The sequence below is a fragment of the Chelonoidis abingdonii genome, chromosome 2 (genome assembly GCF_003597395.2).
Source record: "Chelonoidis abingdonii isolate Lonesome George chromosome 2, CheloAbing_2.0, whole genome shotgun sequence".
In the NCBI taxonomy this organism is placed as follows: Eukaryota; Metazoa; Chordata; order Testudines; family Testudinidae; genus Chelonoidis; species Chelonoidis abingdonii.
Genome location: NC_133770.1, coordinates 43,129,243 through 43,152,034, shown reverse-complemented (window position 1 = coordinate 43,152,034; position 22,792 = coordinate 43,129,243). Strand labels below are relative to the sequence as shown.

At 40.8% G+C, this 22,792-nt stretch overlaps 1 protein-coding gene across 1 annotated transcript in view; it reads left to right on the top strand.

The window, feature by feature from the left end:
* The first annotated feature begins 3,201 nt into the window (after window positions 1-3,201).
* LOC116826252 (macrophage mannose receptor 1-like) overlaps window positions 3,202-22,792 on the top strand; it is an 88,628-nt gene continuing 69,037 nt past the window's right edge. Inside the window, exons 1-6 of the mRNA XM_032782890.2 lie at window positions 3,202-3,376; window positions 9,488-9,889; window positions 11,382-11,555; window positions 16,466-16,630; window positions 18,492-18,605; window positions 20,597-20,743. Of these exons, the coding sequence (XP_032638781.1) occupies window positions 3,313-3,376; window positions 9,488-9,889; window positions 11,382-11,555; window positions 16,466-16,630; window positions 18,492-18,605; window positions 20,597-20,743 (1,066 nt within the window). The 5' untranslated portion in view covers window positions 3,202-3,312. The remainder of the gene's footprint in view (window positions 3,377-9,487; window positions 9,890-11,381; window positions 11,556-16,465; window positions 16,631-18,491; window positions 18,606-20,596; window positions 20,744-22,792) is intronic.

Here is a 22,792-nt window from a genome sequence, read left to right as displayed (position 1 = left end):
GAGTTAGAGGATAGACTCTTAGGGACAGGTACTGCCTCTTCCTGTATCTCTGTACAGTGTTGAGCCAATGACGGTCATGCAATGCACAATAAATAATTGATGCCTAGTGCATAGCCAGAAAGGGAAACTGTACAAATCCAAATATTTCTTCAAGATGCAGTTTCCAAACTGACAATTAATATACACTATAATCTGGACTTCCAATTGTGTGCATTTGACTATTGTCAGTAAAAATATGCCTTGTTAGATGGCCAGAAATACGTACTATTCAGGAAGGGAGTATTGTCAGATTTCTTTATGGTGGGAGTTAGTATCCCTGCTGAAGATGCCTAGAATGACCTCCTGCCTGTCTCTCTCCCACTTATTTCTCTCCCTCTCTGGGCTAGAGTGTGCCTGATCATTTTGTGGGTGCATAAATGTGAGTGAGATCACAAGGAGACCTTGCCTCACCCACCTTGCATGGCCTGTATAAGAGCCAAGCATAATTAAAGTCCCTGAGTGAAATCCTGGCCCCACTGAAGTCAATGAGTCTGTCTACACAGCAACCAGACACCAATGGTTGCCCCATGCCAGCTGACTTGGGGTCCTGGGGGTGGGGTTTCACTGCTGTGTAGACATCTGGGCTCTGGATGGAGCCAGGTTCTAGGACCCTGTGAGGTGGGAGGGTCCCCAACTTGGGCCAAGCCCATGCCCAGACATCTAGCTGCAATGAAACAGCCCCGCAGGCCAAGTCCTGCAAGCCTGAGTCAGCTGGCATGGGAAAGCCCTGGGTAGAAATAGCCTGAGAATTTTGTCATTGACTTTGATGGAGCCAGGAGTTCACTCTCTGTGTTCTAGGAAGCACCGGGGTGGTCCCTCTATTGTCCCCCTGTAGTGCCCTCAAGGGAACAGGAAGGAAATTCATCTTTTTGCCTTCCTCCTCCATTCCAGCCCATACAGCGAGGCCAGCTTGTAGGGGGCAGTATGCTGCTCTCCATGAGTGTAGCATCAGGGATGTTCACCCTGTGTGCGCTGGGGAAGCCTGCTTCCCACTGCTCCTGCACAGAGCTGGGGCTCCACAATGCAGGCTGTGTTCTACAGGCACAACTGAGCTCTCTTCCAGTATTGTTGCCTGAATTCCTTGCAGATCACTGAGTCTGGCTGAGCTTACAAAAACCCACCCACCCAGCAAGAACGCTTGTGAGTGGTTTTTAAACTGTGATGCATCAGTCAGATTAAAATTTCTGTTAACACTAGAAATAGTCACAGATATAAAAAAGGGAAAATGTGTCTTCATTTGATTTATCAAGGAGGGGTCAGGAGGCTTTGCCGCAATGTTGAAAAGAATAGGTGCACTCTTTGAACACTGAAAACTCCGGTTAACTTCATAAGGGTACACAAGGAATAGAGGATCAGGCCCTAAGTAGTTAGATTTCTGACAAGTGCTTTATTGTACAACAACAACAATAATCAGCAACTATTTTAAAACAGACTATAAGATCATGCTATGGTGGCCTGTATTTAATTATGTAATGCCACTGCATATATTAGTCAATTGACATACCAAAAGCCTGCACATTCATATACCGAATGCCATATCATTGAAGCACAATGTAATCTATATTGTATCTTGAAAATTAATATTGCTGACTTGTAGACTGTTAGGGCTAGATTCATCAAGGAACTTAGGTAGTGTGACACTCAGCATCACACAACACCTAACTTTTAGGTGCCTAGGAAATCACTGGAATTCACAGAGCCTCAGTTTGGTGCTCCAGCTTCTTATACAATGAATCAAGGGAGATAGGTGCTTAAGACTGGGATACTCAAAAGCCAGCTTGTTAGGCAGCTTCCTGCCAAAGAAAGCCAATGGGAAATGCTGAGGACAGAGATGTGTCCCAAGCCCTGGCCCTCTGAGGGAATTTGATGCTTAAATTCAGTCTGGAGGAGGCAACTATTTGTACTTGGGATTCTCAACTGGAAACCTGATCTTGGGGCCAGGTGCCTAAAGTGTTTCTTGCAAGAAGCAGGCAGTAGAGGACTTTCTTTTTAACTTCCAGCCTAGTGGTTAGAGTATTAACTGGTTCAAGTCCCCCCTCCACCTGAGTGGGAAGAACGGATTTGATTACAGGAATCTCCCAAGTCTCAGATGAGTGCCCCAGCCACTGAGCTATGGGATATTCTGATACCCCCAATCTCTCCTGTTGAAACTGTTCCACTTTGGATAAATAGTTAGTCATTGGGTCAGAGAGAGAGAACAAGTGAAGAATGTCTCTAGGGTCTGGTGGTTTGAGCACTCATCCAGCCTGTAGGAAACCCAGGATCTTGTCCATCTGCTCTAATGCCTATTTATTTTCTCTCAAAATGGCATTCCATTTTGAATTACCTCATTTCATTTCTAAATGTGTTTTGATTTTTTTCTTTTGTCCCTCACTTCCCTCTCAAATCCCTTTGTTAGCTAGATGCTACTGGCTATTGCCCCCAATAAAGCAAAGAAATATCAACTTTTATCAGGGTTGCTAAGAAAATTGCTGGGTCAAGGGGAGTGTACACGCCCCAGAGCCTTTTGTACCCTCTCTACATCCTCCTCCCTACTGCTTCCCAATGTCCTGCCTGTTTATGGTTCGGTATCACCCCATAAATGCTGTGGTACACACACTTCTGCTGAGTGAACATCTCAATTTTTATTTTTTTTAACATTTCACTTTTCAGCCGTGCCGTAATCCTCCTGTGCTACTAGGAAACATGCAGTTTAGAAGCAAATCTTTTCACACTCCAAATATATCTATATACTATTAAAGGAGAGGAAGAGATATTTGATACTCTGTCTAAAAATTCTATATTACAGCCATTTGTAAATTCAGGAGTAACGAGATTACAAGTCAGCATGGTGAGTAAGTTCAAGTTTAAGGTTTAGCTGTGAAGGCAGAGAAGGAAATCTGCTCTTTCACTGCTGGTTGGACACTTCATGCTCACCAGTATCCTCATTTGAGGGCTGATTTACTTGGAAAATCACTAACAAAGTCCTTGAAAAACTGCCCTCATCTGTCATCACTTTATCACCTGCCTTTCTGTTGGAGACTCTTCCCTCTGCAGAGAAATTAGCTTAGGAAAGCAAAGTTTGAACTGTGAATTCCTGTTATTTCAAAACACCCCATGTGACAGGATATTTCCTTATCATTTAGAGCACAGAGCTTTCCCCTGATCTATCGGCCCTTCACAAGTGCTGAGGATCTGCTACCTGACTCACTTCAGAAATATCCTCATGATAGAAACTGATCACAGTTCTTCATCTTTCATTTTGGTGGCAGGGAAGAAAATAATCAAACATTTATGATGACTCTCTCCCTGCTCTTAGTTTTTCTCTCTCTCATTCAGAGTGCCTTTCAGCTGTTGGGTAAGTGTCTGCTCTGTCTGTGCTGTGAATGTGGATGTTGGTGTGAAAATGCATCTGGTCTCATGCTTTAAGACACACTTTATGTTGCAGAGGCTGATCATTCTCTATTTATCAGCCTTAATGCACACATTTTAAACTAATGTGGTAGAAATGTTTGCCCCTCTGGCTGTGATTTGTGGAATCCTCTGTCAGGTGAAGGAGAGGATTGACACGCATGGCAGTGATGAGCAGGAGCAGAGCTGCTTGAGGGGCAGAGACACAGACTTTTGAAAAGGCTCCTGATGGGGGAAACAGTTAGAAGCAGTTGTGACCCTGCTGGAGTGTGGACAGTATAATATGCTCCTTCCTATTCAGAGGAGTCATTAGTTGCAAGTCACGTACACAGCTCTGCTGCCAATGCTTTGCTGCTTCTAAAGCAATAAAACAATAGTTTATTTTGGAGTTCTGGAGAGCCCTCTTCTATGCCCTTCTCCATTATCCCCTCCAAAATGCCCTGCTGTCTTTACAAGCTCCTCTCTCAGCTGCTTCTCCTGTTCTGCTCTCTTGAGCATCTGCCCCCCTTCTCTTTCCTCTCTTGGTGCTCTATCTAGCTGCACTCTTGTCTCCACAGCACTGAGGGACCCAGGAGGAAATGCCTCTGGATTTCCGAGAGATTTAGGCCTAGCATCTTGTAACTTTTAGCCCAACAGGTGGAGTCACAACTTCTAGGCACCTATATCCTCTGCTCTCTGACCTGTTTTTCACTGAAGAAGCTCCTCTCTCACACTCTATGCATTGGCTAAAATATGTCCTTTATTTTCCTACCTCTAGAATTGTTCTTTCTATCCCAGTCTCTCAGTAACACAGAAGCAAAGTCCCTTCTTTTCCAGTCTGTGCCAAGTTAAGTATTTGAATGGCTTCAGATAGATCAAGCAGCTACGTGCCTGTCGGAGCCTCTCACCAGCAAAGCGCAATTCTGACTTCCATTAGCAAGCCACTTCTTTGACTACATCTGTGACCTCTGTGGGATGTGACACTAAACATTGTGGGCCTAATTCTGATATCAGTTGCACTTGTTTTATACTGCTGTAACTTTACGGAAGTCAGTGGAGTTACTGCTGATTTATACTGGGTCAGAAAGGTCAGAATTGGGCTCTGAGTGCCCCAAGTTGCTTACCCGACTTTGTTCAGTGGTGGAATCCAGACTTACTCCTGAATCACACCACAGAGGGGATTTGTGCCTAAATAATGTGCTATAGGGATATGTGGTGATCTTTGACTTAGCTGGTTGGATGTTTTTCAGCAGGTGGATTTGGGGTGGGGTGGGGGAGTTTGGTGCTGTTTTTGTTTTTTAAAACCTGGCTCTATCTACCAGGCTTATTAGCAGCACAACTCAAAACACACACAAAAAGGGGATTCAGAGGTAACAACAGAGGACCAGAGATACTCCAACTTTCAAAAGTGGAGGAATCCTATTTTGTGTAAGCCTCCCACCACTCTGTGAATGATCACAGTTTTGTGTAAATTAATATATTTGTGGTTAGATGTTGATATATGTTTGGCTGCATATGTGTGTTCCCTCTGTGCACCACCCCAGCCTTGCACAGACAGCTGGCATGACATACCTTGAGCGAACTACCCAATGACCACATGATCTGTTAAGAGATGAAGGCACCCAGCCAGGTTTATTGTCGACGAAGCATGGTACTTGTATCCTGCAGACTCTACCTGACCACTAATATATGTAAGCCAGTAACAATGGACTAGCTCAGTGAATGACGGGACTTTCCATTCCTCTTTAGGCCAGACAAAGATAATCCCTCTGAGATACATCTTTATACCCTGATACAAACAAGTTAGTACTGCCCCTCTGACATAGTTAGTTATTGCCCCCTGACATGGCTAGTTACCTCGTACGTGATGGTTTGATTAAAACATCTCTATTGCATACTATCATTCTGACCTTATCTTTTAGGAGGGGTCAGTGTGTTCCTGTTATCCTTGGTGAATGTTTTTGTACCATCCTTGATATTGGGCTGTTCTGGTACCATTTGATGTCGGAATGTGTTTGTGTGAGCACTTTGTGCTTAGCACTTCTTAGGAATATGTATTTCTGCAATATCAGCCCTGTTCTTGCCAGATTCTGTGAGCAGGTCCTGCCTTACATCAGGCCTCTGATACAAGGGCTTATGTCTTAGACTCTCTTCCTACTACAATCTTTAACACTGAAAATCTAGGCAGGTTGCATCCAGTCCCTGAATGCCCCTACTGACCCATCGGCTGCTTGGGCCTATCCAGTTTGAGAACTACTACAGTACAGCCTCATTTAAATAATAGGGCTGTCAAGCGATTAAAAAAATTTAATCACACGATTAATCGTGAGATTAATCACACTGTTAATAATAGAATATCATTTATTTAAATATTTTAGACATTTTCTACATTTTCAAATATATTGATTTCAATTACAACACAGAATACAAAGTGTACAGTGCTCACTTTATATTTATTTTTCATTACAAGTATTTGCACTGTAAAAAAAACCCCGAAAATAAATAGTATTTTTCAATTCACCTAATGCAAGTACTGAAGTGCAAGTCTTTATCATGAAAGTTGCACTTACAAATGTAGATTTATGTACAAAAAAACCAGCATTCAAAAATAAAACACTGTAAAATTTTAGAGATTGCATGTCCACTCAGTCCTACTTCAGCCAATTGCTCAGAGTTTGGTTACTATTTGCAGGAGATAATGTTGCCCGCTTCTTGTTTACAATGCCACCTGAAAGTGAGAACAGGTGTTCACATGGCACTGTTGTAGCCGGTGCCACAAGACATTTACATGCCAGATGCGCTAAAGACTCATATGTCCCTTCATGCTTCAGCCACCATTCCAGAGGAATGACTAGTGATTTCAAATAAGGATTCATGAAAAGAAGAGAGGTGTTTCAATTGTAAACATTGCATATACCAGTTTACAATAGCACTGGGTTAGCTGCTAATACAAAAGCATAATAAAATAATTTATCACTAGTGATGATACTTACACATTTCCTTGCATTGTTTGGAAGTATAACTAATTGGCAAAAGGCAGCAGTTTGTCTCCAGTGCTCATCAGTTTTATGGGGCTTCCTAACGAGTTGGAAGCCAGAGGACAAGAGAAGGAAACCAAAGAATGGATGAGATAAGTCCGGGTCAGCTTTTTCATTGAAACAGCAGGTTATTCATCTCTCGGTTATCCTTCCTCAGAAGAGTATAATCACTTACATCTTGGAGTCTCAACAAAAAAGACAATACAATATATTTTGGAGCTAACCTGGCACCCGCCCAAAGTATTTGCAACTTGTGTAATTAATTTTCTTTACAATTATTTTATTCAATAATTACCAATTACCCTGAATGCCTTAAGTCATAAAAATTAATGTGTCTCTTTCTTTCTGCATACCTGAAAGGGCATTTTAAGTACTGTACCAGCTTTGAGTTATTACTAACCATCAGACTGAACTGTTGAACAGGACAATACCATTTTAAAATTCATGTTCATTGGATCAAGGGTCACAAACTCTTGAGCTGTGGGCCGGATCTGCCCAGCTGGATATAGTCTATGGGTCTCCATGATAGATTTAGATGTAACATAAAGCACGGGGTGGGGGAGGGAAGGAGAAGGAATTTTTTAACTGTTATGGCTGTGGAGGAAACCTTCAAAATGCAAACAGAGTGTGAACCTATGCATAAGGCCCTTTGTTTTCCATTTTTACTGATTTCTAGTGAAAATTTCCCAGGTTTTAAAAAAGCTGTTATTTGTTTCTTTGTTTGGTTACTTTAACCAATCTTCACCCACATTTTGGAAGTGCTGGAACTCCCTGACCCAGCTTCCTACCTGGTAAACTGCCATCTCTCCTTGTGGAGCAGGGAGGGAAGAGGTGCAGGAGGCAAGGGTGCCATCTCCTCATGCTGTTTCCTCCTCTTCTTCTACCTCCAGTCCCACTCTGGAAGAGTGGCCACAGCTCAGTAACCTGAATGGCCCAGGTTACCAAGCTGCCATCTCTTCTTCCAGAGAAGGTCAGAAGTACAGAACAAGTCAAGTGCTGCTGCTGTCAATCTCATGCCCTCCATGTACACATTACTGGCTTTATAGCTAGCTTGGATAGTTCTCAGCAGTCAAAGCAAATAAAAGTCCTTTATCTACTTTTTGAGCTAAAATGGGTTGGAAATGAAAAACCGCATCTGACTGTGTTTCAGAACATCAGGTTTTTGAACATTGAAAAAAAAACAGAAGAGCATGATATTACCCATAAAACTGTGAAGTTAATGTTTTTTCACCAATTTTCACCCATTTTTTTAAAAAAAATTGTAATAAATTCTGGAACAATAGCTCAGGGAGGTGTTAATGTTGGTACCCTGTGGTGTTAGTTAAAATGTCAACACTGTTAGCTATTTCATTCTGTGCAAAAGCATGTGGGAAAGGAGGGTGTGTAGGGGGGAATCACAGATCTGCACAGTTTACTGGAGTGATATATCATTTGGGCACCATGAGTGGCTGATATTTGGCAGTGTCATAAATAGATAAGTAAGGTAAGGGTTAAGTTTCTTTTACCTGGAAAGGGTAACCAAACACCTGACCAGAGGACCAATCAGAGAACTGGATTGTTTAAAGTCAGGGGCGGGAATTTGTATACTCGGGGTCTTTGTTGTTTCCTCGGCTATGAGTAAACAAGTTTTCTTCTAACTCCATCTTATCTCAAATATTCTACCAAAAGTCTGTGAGTACAAAGGGAAACAAAGTAATTCGGCTATGAGGAGCTTTGTGTTGTATTTACAGATGTGGATTGCTGGGTCTTTGTTGCTTCCTCGGCTGTGAGGGACAAGCTACCTTGCTGATTCCAATCTTCTTCTCATTCTACTAAGGGGCAGTGAGTACAAAACGGGAACAAAGTAAAATCGGCTATGATATGCTTTGCTTTGTACTTACTGTGTGTGATTGCTGGTCTATTTAAATTGGCTATTTTTTAAATCAGACTGGGGTATTCAGATTTTCTTAAGTAGGAGCCTGTATAAATGTTTATGCAAGTTATTAGTCTGTATTGTCTCTTTTTCTATATAAAGCTTTCTTTTTTTCAAAACTTGTGGAAGTTTCTTTTTCTAGTAAGGCAGAGAAAGTAAAACCTCTGTATCAGGTACCTGTCTCCCTCACGGGAAGGCAGGCACGGGGAAAGGCAAAGCCAAGCTGTTGGTATTTTGCATCTCAATTGTCCTGAGGGCAGAGAACGCTTATCTCTTGGGAAGCAGAGAAACCGGTTTCTTGATACTTGCAGGCTAGACCAAGAGGCAAGCCTGGGAAGGAGGGGGGAAGGGGTTTTCTCCCCTGCTTTTAGCATCCAAGGGATTTGGAATCTGGGTGTCCCCCCAAGGGAGGGTTGGGGACACCAGAGAGAGGAAAAGGGGGATCAGGCCCCATCAATTCCTGATCTGGTGGCAGCGAGAATATCCAAGCTGGTAGTGAGCTTGGGGGAGTTTCAGGTAAGCCCCAGATTTAGGACGCTAAAGTCCAGGTTTGGGACAGGAGGCTATTACCATAGGCAGGTATAACCACTCCTCCCACTCCCATTAAGGAAGGAAGCCCAGGGACTTTAGCAAAGATTGTCAAGACATCAGCCTCACCCACCCACAGGGAAGCCCAGGCCATGGAGTCCATGAGTACTTTCAAACCGCACTGAATGGGAGCAATCTCAGGGAGCCCAGAGACTATGCATAATCATATTTTGAAGAGCGTGGTACATGGCTTTTAATGACTCCTGTGATCTCAGCTTTTTATTTTATTTTTTTTCCCCTCTTCCAGCTTGACTGTTGATTTAGGTCTTGGGGTCTGATTCTCCACTGCCTTGCATCTTTTGCATTGTCATTTACACATATGCAAAATGTGTAAAATCAGAATTAGTAGCATTTTGTGCACACGTTGAATAGGGGAAATGATGACTTAAGGTGCAGGGCAGTAAAGAATCATTCCTAGTTTAACTGAACAGTAGGTAGGACCTAACCAACAGTCAAGCATCAAAAGGCCCTTGCTTGAGTCAACAAACCCTTACATCTAACTAAAATCATCCCCAGGCAATATTATTGTTTTGTTTTACAGATACCAAACTATTTTTAATATACAATGAAGACCACAAGCGCTGTGTAGAAGTTCAGAGTTCTAGTTCAGTTACAACTGCTAATTGCAACCAGGACAATGAGTCTCAAAAATTCAGGTGGGTCTCTGATCACCAGCTGATGAGTGTATCATTGAAGTTATGCTTAGGAGTACCATCAAAGAAAGACTGGGTTCCGATCACTTTGTATCCATGTGATAAGGCAAGTGAACTCCAAAAATGGGAATGCAGAAATGAGACTCTTTTTGCAATCCAAGGTGAAGATTTATATTTCAACTATGGCAACAGACAGGAAAAGAATATTATGCTCTACAGGGGATCAGGAGCATGGAGTAGGTGGAGGATCTATGGAACCACAGATGATTTGTGCTCCTGGTTCTATGAAGGTAATGCTCTGAAAATTAATCTCTTCATTCTGAACTAAATTCTTAGTGTAACTATTTGAAAATTTTGATGCCTATTAATTTTCTTAGTCTTGTAACTGTTGAGTGAGCAGAACTCCCCATGAAATCAACAGGAGTTTTGAGAAGGGTCAATTCATTACAGAATTGGGCTCTATTAGTGAACTGACCTTCTAAAAAGCAATTCTGTTGAATAGTAGCACTGATTACACAAAAGAAGAATATAACACTATAAATACAGTATATAATGCTGCTGTTATTTGTACACATATAAGAGCCTGTACAGAAACACTGAGAATGCAAACTCAATCACTGTTATGTAGACATTCCCTCTTTGGAAATAAATATAGAAATATGCTGTGTTTATCTTGGAGTTTGTGTAACTGTTCATCTGTTCAGCTCCCGGACATTGAAAATTACTGGCTCATTACTTGTGGCAGTTCCCAGAGCTGATGTTTGTGGAATATGTAAATTAACTGGATATTTTAATGAATTTAATTGTACACTTTTGTTGATATAAAGATATAAAATAATTGTGGCTGCTTCTTTAGGATTTTTTTTAACACATGAATTATTATGGATCAGACTCTGATCAGTTTCTGATGAACACACAGGAAGGAGGCATATAAGAAGCTGCCCTTTCACAATCTGTCCCAGGGCTGGTTGATTGCAGTAGCACTCCATAAGCCAGGGGTAGAATTAAAGCCCAAGAGAGCACATTGCTTGAAAGCAGGCAGGAAGGAGCTAAGGTTATGGCCTCACCATCCCTATGCACTTGACCATTGCTATCTCAAGTGTACACCAGGATGTTCTGGAACAGATTATACTTCCTGAGGAACGTTTTTCCCAGTACTCCCCCATGGATAATGCTGCTCTGTACCTCCCCCAACACAGGGCTGTGTGCAAATCACACACTCACACATCCACCAGTATTCATGTAGTTGAGTAAGCCAAATCCTACAGTCCTTACTAGGCAAAACTCCTTCAGAAATGAATGGGAATTTTATCTAAGGATAACAGAATTTGGGCCATTGTTACATATATGCCCTTTCAATGCATGTATTTTCCCCAACTATTATAGTCAATAACTGAATTGATTCATAGAACAAATGTATTTTGTGTTAAAGAGGCACAGCAATGATATTCTTAACTGATGGTAACGCCTCAGCCCTACCGACTTTTTGTATTCTTATTAATACTCTGCTCTGAAATTTTAAGATAGGAATGCTTGGTTAATTCTGTTCAATGAACATTTTTAGTTTTTATTGACACTTGGAACTTGTTGAACTGAATTTCATCATAGAAAAGGGGACAGGAAGTTTGAGAATAAGGAAATAGAATGTGGTATTATTGGCAACTCAGTGCTTGCACAGATTACATGCTGTGGCACAAAGTTCTGTCTACCACATTATAACCACAAACTTGGGCAGACGTGGATTCCATATTTCATATTTTTTTTATTATTCTATCTTCTTAGATATGTTTACATTGTTGGGAAATGCCAATGGAGCACCCTGCATATTCCCATTCAAGTTTAATAAAAAATGGTATGCTGAGTGTACAGATGATGGTAGGTCAGATGGCTGGCTCTGGTGTGGAACAACTGCAGACTTTGATGTAGACAAAAAATATGGATTTTGTCCACTGAAATGTAAGTCTTGTATGTTTTTTAAGACTTTCTGACATTGCATATTATTTAGCAAACTAACAGTGCAGATGTGTCACTCATTTTAATATCTTTACTGTACAATACCAAATTTGAGTTTTATACATTTTCCACAGCCTTTCTAGGGAAGCTTATTAAATACTACATATATGTAGCTAGGATCCAGTTGTAAAAAGTACTGCCTTCAGCTACACCCATGCAAAATTATGAAAGCATGTATTTGAGCCTGTAGTTATCAGATTTGCTCATATAATGGGGCAGTTGAACACAGATTCGGTACTCAAGCATACAAAAGGGTATCTGCATAATTTTGTGCAGCGGAAATAGAAGCTAGGGTCTTGTCTTATTGTTATAGAAAAAGATGCGATTTAAACCTAAAATGGTGCACAGAGTTTTGCAGAAAACTTCTATTCAGTGTATTATACTGAAGTGTATTATTACTCAAATACAATAATATGTCAGATTGCCCAGTGTTTTGTGATCCTGTAAGGAAAAAACCGACTGCAATGCATAATCACAGTTAAAATAAGGAAGCTTCACTCTAAATTTCCTGACTTTAGTGCAAGTAAAAACCTTAGTTTTTTATTTAAAATAAAAAGCATAAGTTAAATGTATTTATTTAATCAGAACAACACACTTACATTGAATTACTGACTTTTTTAAAAAAGGCTGAAGTTTCTTCGAACATTTAAAAAAAAATCTCTGTGCTGTGAAAATTTCTCATTTTTATTATCTCAAGTGTTAATTGGTAATTGTTTCAAAAGAGTCACTGAAAAGAGGAGTTTAAAAGAAAATGCCCTTTCATCTTAACTATGATAAAAACAGGTAAAGAATAAGTAAGTAGATTTTAAAAAGTAATTCTAAATTGCCAAGCTGGATTTCAGAAATGGATCATTTGGAGAGATAACCAAGTAAGGAACATTATATCTTCTATAGATTTCTATAGGAGGATTCAAAAACCCGTTAGAGGGATATCATGCTTTATAGGATTCTGGAGGCATTTCCACAGATCCCTATTTAGTTGTTATCGAACCCTGCTGATTTCAAACTTGGTAATTTCTACAAGACTTGTCCCAAAGTTCCATAGTCTTTAGAAGGGCTTTATTAACATGAGAGATCCTGAAATATCAGTAGGTACAAGCTACTCCCACTCATGAAATCAGCTAGATTTATTGAGTTCTTACTCCTCTGGTCTGCCTTCTTTCCACTGTGAGGGTGCTCTTCCTTCGTTTGGCCCAGTGCTGAGGGCCCTTTTCCCTTTTTGTGTCCTATCAGTAGAGTGCTACCTGACTGTAGCCAGAGCCAAGAGAAACACCTCTGTGTGATGTTGGGAAAACTGTGGGCTATTTATTCTGCCTTGATGACAGAATACAACTAGAATCATTATTTCAGATGGGTTAGGAATTCGGGGTTTAGAATGAAAGCCTCATCTCAGTCCCATTTGTAGCATCATGGCAGTGTTACCAGAATAAAGCTAAGACTCTTTGAGAAAACCACAGCAGTTATAGGTAACTGTGCCTTCATTCTTTAAAGCACACTGTGCTTCCTTTTGCCTGCCTTGCATAATTTCCTCACATTGCCTTTCAGAAGAAATAATATTTGAAATTATTTTTTCCTCCATGTCAGTAGCAGCTCTCTTAAATTCAGTACCAATAACATTGCAAACATTAATCCCATAAAGATGTCACACAGAGCAGGACTCACTTTAGTATGTGTTAACTGTCTAGCATGCTCTAAATAAATAGATGAGGCAGTATCTTGAAATTGTTAAAATTGTATTTGGTTCTTTGACATAATTCACGAAAATTCATTCAGATGATTGTTTTTGCAAAGAACTGCATTATGTTGATTGCCTTCATGTTTCCTTCCTGGCTCTTCAGTACTAGCAATCAAATATGATGTTTATTTGTGTGGTATGTTTTAAAGAAAGACAGGCCTGAGCTGCAGAATTCATATTCAGATCCAGTTTTGAACTCTCTCTCTATTGCGCAGTGTTTGGATCTAGAGTTTATATTTGAGTCTATTTCAATCCTATGGGTAGGGATGCTCTTGCCTAACAATTTCTTTGAATTGTATTAACTCCTTTAACAAAACAATTGATTTGATTTTTTTTTTCCATCTAGAATAGGACAGAAAATACTCTTGACAGATTTTTTCTAAAATGCCCTGGAGCCATAGTGAACTGTAAATTGATGATGTTGGGTATCGAAAAAGGTGGTGTTCATGGCAGGCTTAATTATATCTAAAAGCTAAAGAATAATAGTATCACAACAGAGCTTTTTAATTATGGGACAATGTACTCAAATAAGAAAGGGCTATTACTCTGTATTAAACTGCCCTGAGCAGCTGTATAAACTGAATGTATTCAGTACAAACAACTTAAACGGTTACAGTTCTTCATGTAAATTTAGTGCTCATAAAAAAGATACTGGCTTGACAGCAATGGAAACAACAACTCTGTTCACAGAATAGGAGGGAACAGGACAAACTTGTTGCTATTTCAGACTGTTCTTTCGGGGGGGGGGGGTGTTGTACAGATAAATAAGACACAATCCCTGCCCCAAGAAACTTAAAATTGAGGTTAGATAAGACATTATGTGGCAGAGCTGGACATCACCTCATGCAATGGGGCATGGGAAGGAGTCTTGTTATATGACGTAAGGTCATGAGTGGCGTAAGGTCATGAGTGGAGCTGGCTGAACAATTAACAATAAGCACTTAATTTTGTGAATTTAAATATCTCTGGATCCACTCACAAATTGTCTGTCAGTGAAATACCTACCACTATTACAGATTTTTTCACTGTTGGCAATTGTTCAGCTGTTTACTGCAAACATATGTTTAGCCTATGGATTGCTCATGAACAGTTCATTGCAAGTATATTTGTGATTTGAAACTCATGATGTATAACTGGTCACTCAAGTTGTTTCTTTTCATTCATGTGGATGACCTAACATTTACAAACAGTCAGAGGGACTTGATACATTTATCTGGGTCTTGGTTCCTCTCAGCGAGAGGAGAGGGAAGAGCACCTCAAGGGAAGAGAGCTGGGAGATAAACAGAAGGAAGATCTTAGGACACCTCAGACCTTTTCTTGTTTTCTTTTCTACCTGAGACAGCATTATGTTTAGCAACATATGTGAATCTCATATATAAAAATAGCTGGGTTCCTTCCTGAATATGGGAGAGAGATAGATATAAGCCAAATTTATTGGCCGTGTAGCAGAATTGTCTCTCAATTTCCTCTTGTAGTGATGCTGCCCATGGTGTGTCTCTAGTAAGCATGCTAACAAAAGTGTCAGTCTCTAGTGGTAGTTTTGAGAGTGCTAGCACCTGTATACTGAGAAGTGGACTGAGACCACAGGCTTCCTTTCTATAGACCACTGAGCAGCTGGTAGATGGTGAATTTTTTTACTACTATTACTGATATGGGCTGGAGTTGAACTTGCAATCTTGTGGTGACAGTTTGCACTACTGATAAGTCCTCCAGGAAAAGTAGAGAGGACACACTTCCTGTACTCTCTAAATGCAGTCTTTGGTTTCCCACGACACAGTTCCTGTTGGGAGCAGAAACAAAGAAAGTAGCTACACAGGGCAGTAGAAAGTTTGTGACCTGATTTCTGTACATATTTTCTGTTCATAATAAAGGGTTTATCTTGACACTATGGTGATTGTCTTGTAGAAAAGTGGTTGCCAACAGACCAGAGCATATTAATGCATCTAAAAATTTTTTTAAATGCTTCTTATTGGGTCAAACATATATTTTTTGGAAAAAAAATAAATAGTAACATCAATTAGCTCCACTTTACCTCAAGTCAATACTCTGTGCCCCAGTTCAGGGTACTTTTTTAAACAGAACATACTGTACCAAGGAGATTATTCCTTCCTGTATTCATAAAACATCTTGCACATGGTCTTGTTTTTAGATACTGATATTAAAATTTGTCATTTTCCAGGAAAATGTATATTGCAACATATATTTTTGTTTCTAGTGTGTCAGGATAATTTGAAATGAAGCATTTTATGTTATCTGTAGGCTATCAGCTCCAATACAGGGAAAACGTGGAACTGGGTACTGACCTACTGACACTTAACATATATCTCCTTTGTCTTGAGTGTTCTTTATTGTAATGCTTTTTCTGATTCACACACTAAAGTTTTCTGAGCTCTTCTGAGAATAGGAAAAGGAAAAGAACCAGTTCTGTCAACTGTTTCACAGCTTGTAAAAAGAAAGTCTCTGATTTATGCTGCAGGAATTTCAGCTCTTTGGACACTTTCTCTTTTTCCATGATCAGCAGATATACAAGTTTCAACTCTTTGAGGCAAGAATTTTAGCACAGTGTAAGGCTCATATTTTATTACTGAAAAGAAGATTCAGTGTGAGAAAATTAGAAGTAGTTAGGTGATATGGATCATTGGGCTCTGCACTGTCCCATCATCCAGAGGCTTTGTCTTGATATGGAAAAGTGGTTGAGTTGACGCTCACTTAGCTAACCCCTTCTGGTTAAACCCAGTGTAAACTCAATCTTTTCCCTCATGTAGATGCAGGCTAACTCCTTTAGCATGTTTTTAGCTGGTCATGTTCAAGCCTAGGCAGGGGCTTTACATTGCCTGAGTAATTGGCTGAGAGTCTAACCTATTACATGCAATGAGTAGTTCAGTCAACTCTACTGTCCTGACTTAGCTATGGAATATATATATATATATATATATATATATATACACACACATATATATATATATATTCCATAGCTAAAAATATTAAAACACCTGTGATCCTCAGATCATTTTAGATCTGCCCCTGTACTACAGCAGTGGTGTTTGTACATTTATTCTATGTTTTATTTGGGTCACTCATAGAAACCAACAATAATATATCTTTCTTATCTCTACAGTTACAGGCATTGACACTCTGTGGTATACAGATCCACTGACAGGAGTCCACTACCAGATAAACTCCCAATCAGCCCTAATGTGGCACCAGGCAAGGAAAAGCTGTCAGCAACAGAATGCAGAATTATTAAGTATCACAGAGTTGCATGAGCAAACATACCTGGCAGGTAGAGTAATCAAATGATTACTACTGCAAAAGTAGCAGTTTTTTATTCTGTATATTGCAACTATAACACTTGTATAGCACATTATATCTTCAAAGTACTTTATGCATGTTAATTCATCCTCATAATACTGTGAGGTAAGTAAGAAAATATTTTGATCATGTTACAATAGTCAGATGACAAACTTGCCTGTGCTGTAAGTGTCTTCCATTTTTTAAGCTTAGAAAAGAATTATTTTTTCTAATAACTGTATCTAATAATATTTATAGCATATTTTCCCTTAAGCTTTTATTTTCAAGTTAAAAATCTTGTCAAACACAGAAATTATGGCATAGGTGGGACCTCCAGGGTTTCCTGACACATTAAGTTGTTGACTCTTGTCAGATTGCAGCACCATACTGGTACATTCAAGCACTGTTTCTTTTAGATTACAGAATATGAACAGTCTTGCATTGTATCATCTAGCACAGGGGTTCTCAAACTTAATTGCTCTGCAACCCTCTTCTGACAACAAAAATGACTACTCAACCTCAGGAGGAGGGAACAAAGCCTGAGCCTGTCCAAGCCCTGCTGCCCCGAGTTGGGGGGGCGAAGCCCAAGGCTTTGGGGCTCAGGCATTGGCTTCAGCCCTAGGCCTCAGCAAGTCTAATGACAGCCCTAGCAACTCCATTGGAATAGGGTCGTGACCCGCTTGGGGTCCTGACCCACAGTTTGAGAACTGCTGATATTGCACATATTTAAATTGCATGATTGACAGCATCAAAGGCATTTTGTTCTAGATATTCTATCACCACAATCCTATACTATTAGCAAAGCAGAAGTAGGTGACTCATATCAGTGCAATGTTTTTTCTGAGATCAATAAAGCCCTATGTTAAAATTTGACATTCAGTAGTCAGTCAAGTAACCTTCCAAAGCCTTAAAGAGAAGGAAGAGGTAAAGTATAGAATAATAGGCTCTAAACTAGCTAATGCTTACACATGTGAGTAGTCCTATTGATTTCAATGGGATGACCCATACAGGAAGTTACTTACGTGTATAACTGTTTCCAGGATTGTGGTCATAATCTGGAAATTGATTATGGTGATATTGACTTGGTCAGTAGCAGAAAAATGGTTGCAGACCTGAAAGCAGGTGAAACAGAAAAAGTTGCAAGTCTAACTAGAAGAAAAAGAGACAGGGATTATTTTTAATGTCTCTTGATAAAATATGAATAGCATTTTTGCATGCTACAATATCTTGTACATTTTAAGCTCTTTAAGTATGTACAGTAATTTATTATTGTTTGCCATGAAATACCAAAAACGATGCAGGTTGTGCAAGTGGATGAGTTAATATTTGCTGGTGGAATATTAACTTTTGCATTTCTGTCCTCTTGTGATTTAAACCATGCAACCCTAATGGAGTATTAACATAAATGTTGCATTTTATGGTGTCAAGAGTAAAGGGGTTAGTCTTATTTTTGTGTACATGTGTTTATAGTAGGCACACTTAAAAAGCTCATTCAGTTTTAGATGTATTACTCAGTCTAGCAAAATTCTTTGTACTTAAAATTGGGAATACTGGAACCAGTAATACCTGTAATGCTAGAATGAACTGTAAGTGCCTTCACTGCTCAAACTTGCCATACTACCAAATAAACTGAAATCAGGCTCTCTTGATCCGTATAAATTCAGAGTAGTCATGCTTTGTGCAGGGTGCTAAGTGATGAATGAGAGTGGATGGTATTTGAGTCCTCAAGTGACAGGCTGACTTGAAGCTGCAACAGAACCCCTCTGCAGCCACTACTCCGTAAACTGGAATAGCATCTGCCGTTGCTTTGCACCCCAATGGTGACCTTTTCTGTCTTTCTCTTGGTTATCTAGGATTAACTAGAACTATGAGTTCTTCCCTCTGGTTTGGTCTTAACAGTTTGAATTTCAACAGTGGATGGCAATGGAGTGGTGGTAGCCCTTTCAGATACTTAAACTGGGTTCCAGGTAAGTATAAATCAGTCTGGTAATCAATTTTAGAGGCAAAATTGTGCTCTTAGCTCAATGTAATGGATTTCAGCTCCAGTGTTCTACTCTTCCGATGTGCATGGAACTTTGTTTAACTTGTGTTAAAAGGAGCTGAATGTGGACATACAACAGAACTCATCTCATGTTTTATCAAGAACAGAATTCTGCGCTTAATTTAAAAATAAAAAATAGAAATCATAGAGTCTAAACCCAGAACAATGGTATTTATGTTTTGTTCACATGGCATCTAAATTTCCCATATGTCATATCCTATTTCTCACCTTAGATATAACTAGCGAACTGCTGGTGCTTCACAGAAAACTTTGAACTGTATTCTTGTTAGAAATGTTGTTACTTGTACATTTGTCCTTTTTTAAATATTTGGGACATTTGCATGAAAATAGGACTTTCTTTTTTAAACATTAATATGTTCCAGGGCAGTTAAATACATAAATCAATAGGACATGAAGCACTTTATTTTAAGGAGCACAAAAATTTTAAGTTTTTTGAAATTCTGCAGTATTTGTTATGCAGGAGGTCAGATATGTACAACAGTGGAGAATGGAATAAATATTACCAAAGAGTGAAGATCACCCTTTGGACAGACAGCCAGTGCAAGAACCTGCTAGTTACATCCAGTACAGGGGCTACACAGGGTGCAATATACTGAGTGCATCACAGAAAGGATCTACATACCATCCCCACATAGACTGGTGGAAGACTTTCATTGCTTGAGGTGGAGTTGGACCAACGAAAGGGACTGCTCATGGTCGTAAGACTTACATCCACTATATGTGTTTGTAGGATCAGTAGCAGCCCGGTAATTAATAAATAAATAAATAACTCCGACTTCAGTGGTCAGATGCAAACATATAGAGCTAGCCTGTGCCAGTCACAGGAATGTGCAGGCTAAGAACCAGTTTCAGTTGAATTTTCTCATTTATTAAATCAACTGGCTGATTTTTATTTTACTTTTGATTTTTGATGATGACACCCACAGTCGAGAGGAATGTGCATCATATAAATGAAAATATTACTAATAAAGTAATTACTGTAATGATAAAATAGCAGCAATAACATAAAACAATTTCAGTTGAGCATTCTTATGCATTAAAAAGTATTGCTTTGCTGTGATATATGAACTATGTTCATTCATACTTGTATAGATCATATGTCATTTGTGTTCAAAGGCTGAAGAGAAAAACAGGATCAGTGTAATACAACTATTACACTAAATATTAAAGTGGATTCAGGAAAACTCTTCTAATTTACTGTAGTGATTTAATCATTATACAGTTTTCTACTTTTCTCTTATACGGTTTCCCCCGCCCTCCTTCCTGGAAGTTCCTTGTCAGCTTCTAGCACAAATATCCTGTTATTGTCATTTGTTTGGACAAGTTGGCAAGCAACTTTTCAGATTGTCATCAGTTTTTGCAGTCAGCTAATTAATTACCTACCAAGTCTTTAAAGTGATAGTCAAACCCTGGATTTGTCCGGTCCACTGCATCTCATTGAACTGGTCCTTTCCCTGGGCCTGGTAGACTGCCTCTTGTGCACCAGAGTCTGTGCATTCTTCTTTTGAAAAGGAAAAACCAAGAGCCTAACCCTTGCAGTTGTGAAGAAAATCGTCAAAATTGGAGTGTGCAGACACCCTGAAAGAATAGCTCTGAGAAGTGTGAACAGCCCCATTCATCTCATTCAACTCTTTATTCTGAATTCTAATGATTATCTAAATGTCTGCATTGTTAACTATTTCATGGCAGATCAAAGCAGACAAGAGAAAAAGTTCCTGGAATGATGGGGAAATGATGCTGCATTTTTTAAACTGGACCCCTGCAGATTAAAATTGGTAAAACCGTATTGGAATTAAATGACAAAGAATTACAGAGTAAGGGCCATACAAATGTTTTCTTTAGATAGTGATGTGCTTATGTGAAATTCTCTGATTTTGTATCTATTTCTCATCAAAGGAAGTCCTTCCCCAGAGCCTGGGAAAATCTGTGCAGCCTTGAATCCTGGAAAAGGTGCTAAATGGGAAAACCATGAATGTGATCGGAAACTTGGCTACATTTGTAAAAGGGGAAATGCCACTTTAGAGTCTTTCATTATTCCTTCAGGTAGGTTGGTCAATAAAAGAAATCAATAATGGCAGTTATTTTAAATGCTATGTAATTAGATGAGGAAAGAGTAAGAGTAGCCTCAGGACTCTGCAGCTGACAGGATAAAGGAAGATCCCTCCTCAGAGTGAGTGGGATTCCTCTGCTCCCCCTTACCGCCCAGGGCAGTCCTTTCCCATCCACTCCCCCAGTGTGCCTTCTCCTTTGGCCTAAATCCCTGGACTAGCAGAAAGTGGCCGAGTTCTCCTTTCCATGAGCAAACAGAAGGGCCCCTCTGTGCACAGTTCTTGGGGAAATGGTGTGGCCCAGAGATGTCATTGTCAGTACATGAAACAGGTTAAAGTCTTTGTTTTGCAAAAGGACAATGGAATCGTCTAAAACATCAAATTTTCATTTGCTGAAGAGAATGTTGCTATTTGTTATCACATTTGATACCTTGTAATATAAAACTAAATACACTTAAAATGCTACAGTGACGCAGCTGCACCTCTGTAGTGCTTCAGCAAAGACCCTATCTATGCCGACGGGAGGGGTTCTACCATCACTGTAGTTAATCCACCTCCGCGAGAGGCGGTAGCTAGGTTGATGCTGTACACTGGGGTTTGGTTGGCTCAGCTATGTCTCTCAAGGGTATGGATTTTTCAAACCCCTTTGAGACGTGTCTATGTCCAAGTAGGTTCCCAATGTAGACCAGCCCGAACTTGCCAAGGCATTTTGGTATTGGGTGGCAATGGAATTTTTTACAGAGAGTATTTTAAGAAGTATTTTGTTTTAGGAAGAAACGTCTATATAGATCTAGGACCAGTAGAATGTATGTAGTGGAAACACAAAACAGCACTGGGCAGGAAAATTCCACTTAGCTTGAAAGCTATTCCCTCCATCTCCATACTTTGTCACTGTTTCTGTCCCCCCGCTCCTAGCATTCCCCTCTCTTTTCAGAAAAATGCCCAAATGTCTTCTTAAATCTATATGGTTTTATTTTCAGTGACCTTTTACTGGTAACCTAGTCTATATCTTTACTACTCTTTGACCAAAATGGTCTGCCTGAATTTCCAAGCCTTTAATGGTTCCAGTTCTGCGATCTACATATACAAAACAATATGCCTGCATACACGGGGTGGTAGGTTTGTAGAATTTTTCGTGGTGCCTAGAACGGGTCCAGGTCCTGCCTGCCCCCCACACCTGCCTAAGGCTCTGGGAGGGAGTTTGAGTGCGGGCTCTGGGATGTAGTTTGGGTGCTGGGTGCAGGCTCTGGGCTGGGGCAGGGAGTTGGGGTGCAGGCGGGGTGCGGGCTCTGGGAGGGAGTTTGGGTGCAGGGTACAGGCTCTGGGCTGGGACAAGGTTGGAGAGCAGGATGGGGTGCAAGACGTAGGGCTGAGCTGGGAATGAGGAGTTTGGGGTGCAGCAAGTAGGCAACCCCGAGGGCTGGGGTCCAGAGAGGAGGACTCGCCCCAGCCCTCTCCCCACTGGCAGCAGCGAGCTCTGGGGGAAGGGAGGACTCCTCCATGGCCCCTCTCACATGACACTCACCCAACCCCCCCAGACTGCTGCTCAGGAGGTCCAGCCAGGATAAGCCCCCCCTACCCTCGGAGTCACCTGCCGGGGTGGGGTGGAGAGAGGAAAGGGCTGCCATGCACCCTCCTCTCCTCCAAAAGCACAGCAGCCATCTCAGACGGTAGCCGGTGGCAACTGACAAGGGAGCACAGTGTGGAGCTGCAGGGGGCAGCTGCCTGCTGCCCAGGATAGGCAGGGATGCTCGGTGCAGGCACATGGGGGCAGCAGGCAGGGCTGGGGGATGCTCCAGGGAGGTGCGTGGGGGCAGCAAGCGGGGCTGGGGGACACTCCAGGGGAGGTACTTGGGGGCAGCAGGTGGGGCTGGGGGACACTTGTAGCAGGCACATGGGGCAGCAGGCAGGGCTGGGGGATGCTCCAGGGGAAGTGCATAGGGGCGGCAGGTGGGGACGGGGGAGGTGCGCGGGGGTGGCACGCGGGACCAGGGGAGAGAGTAAGTAAATGCGATGACAGTAGCAATATGGTATTGGCAGAGAT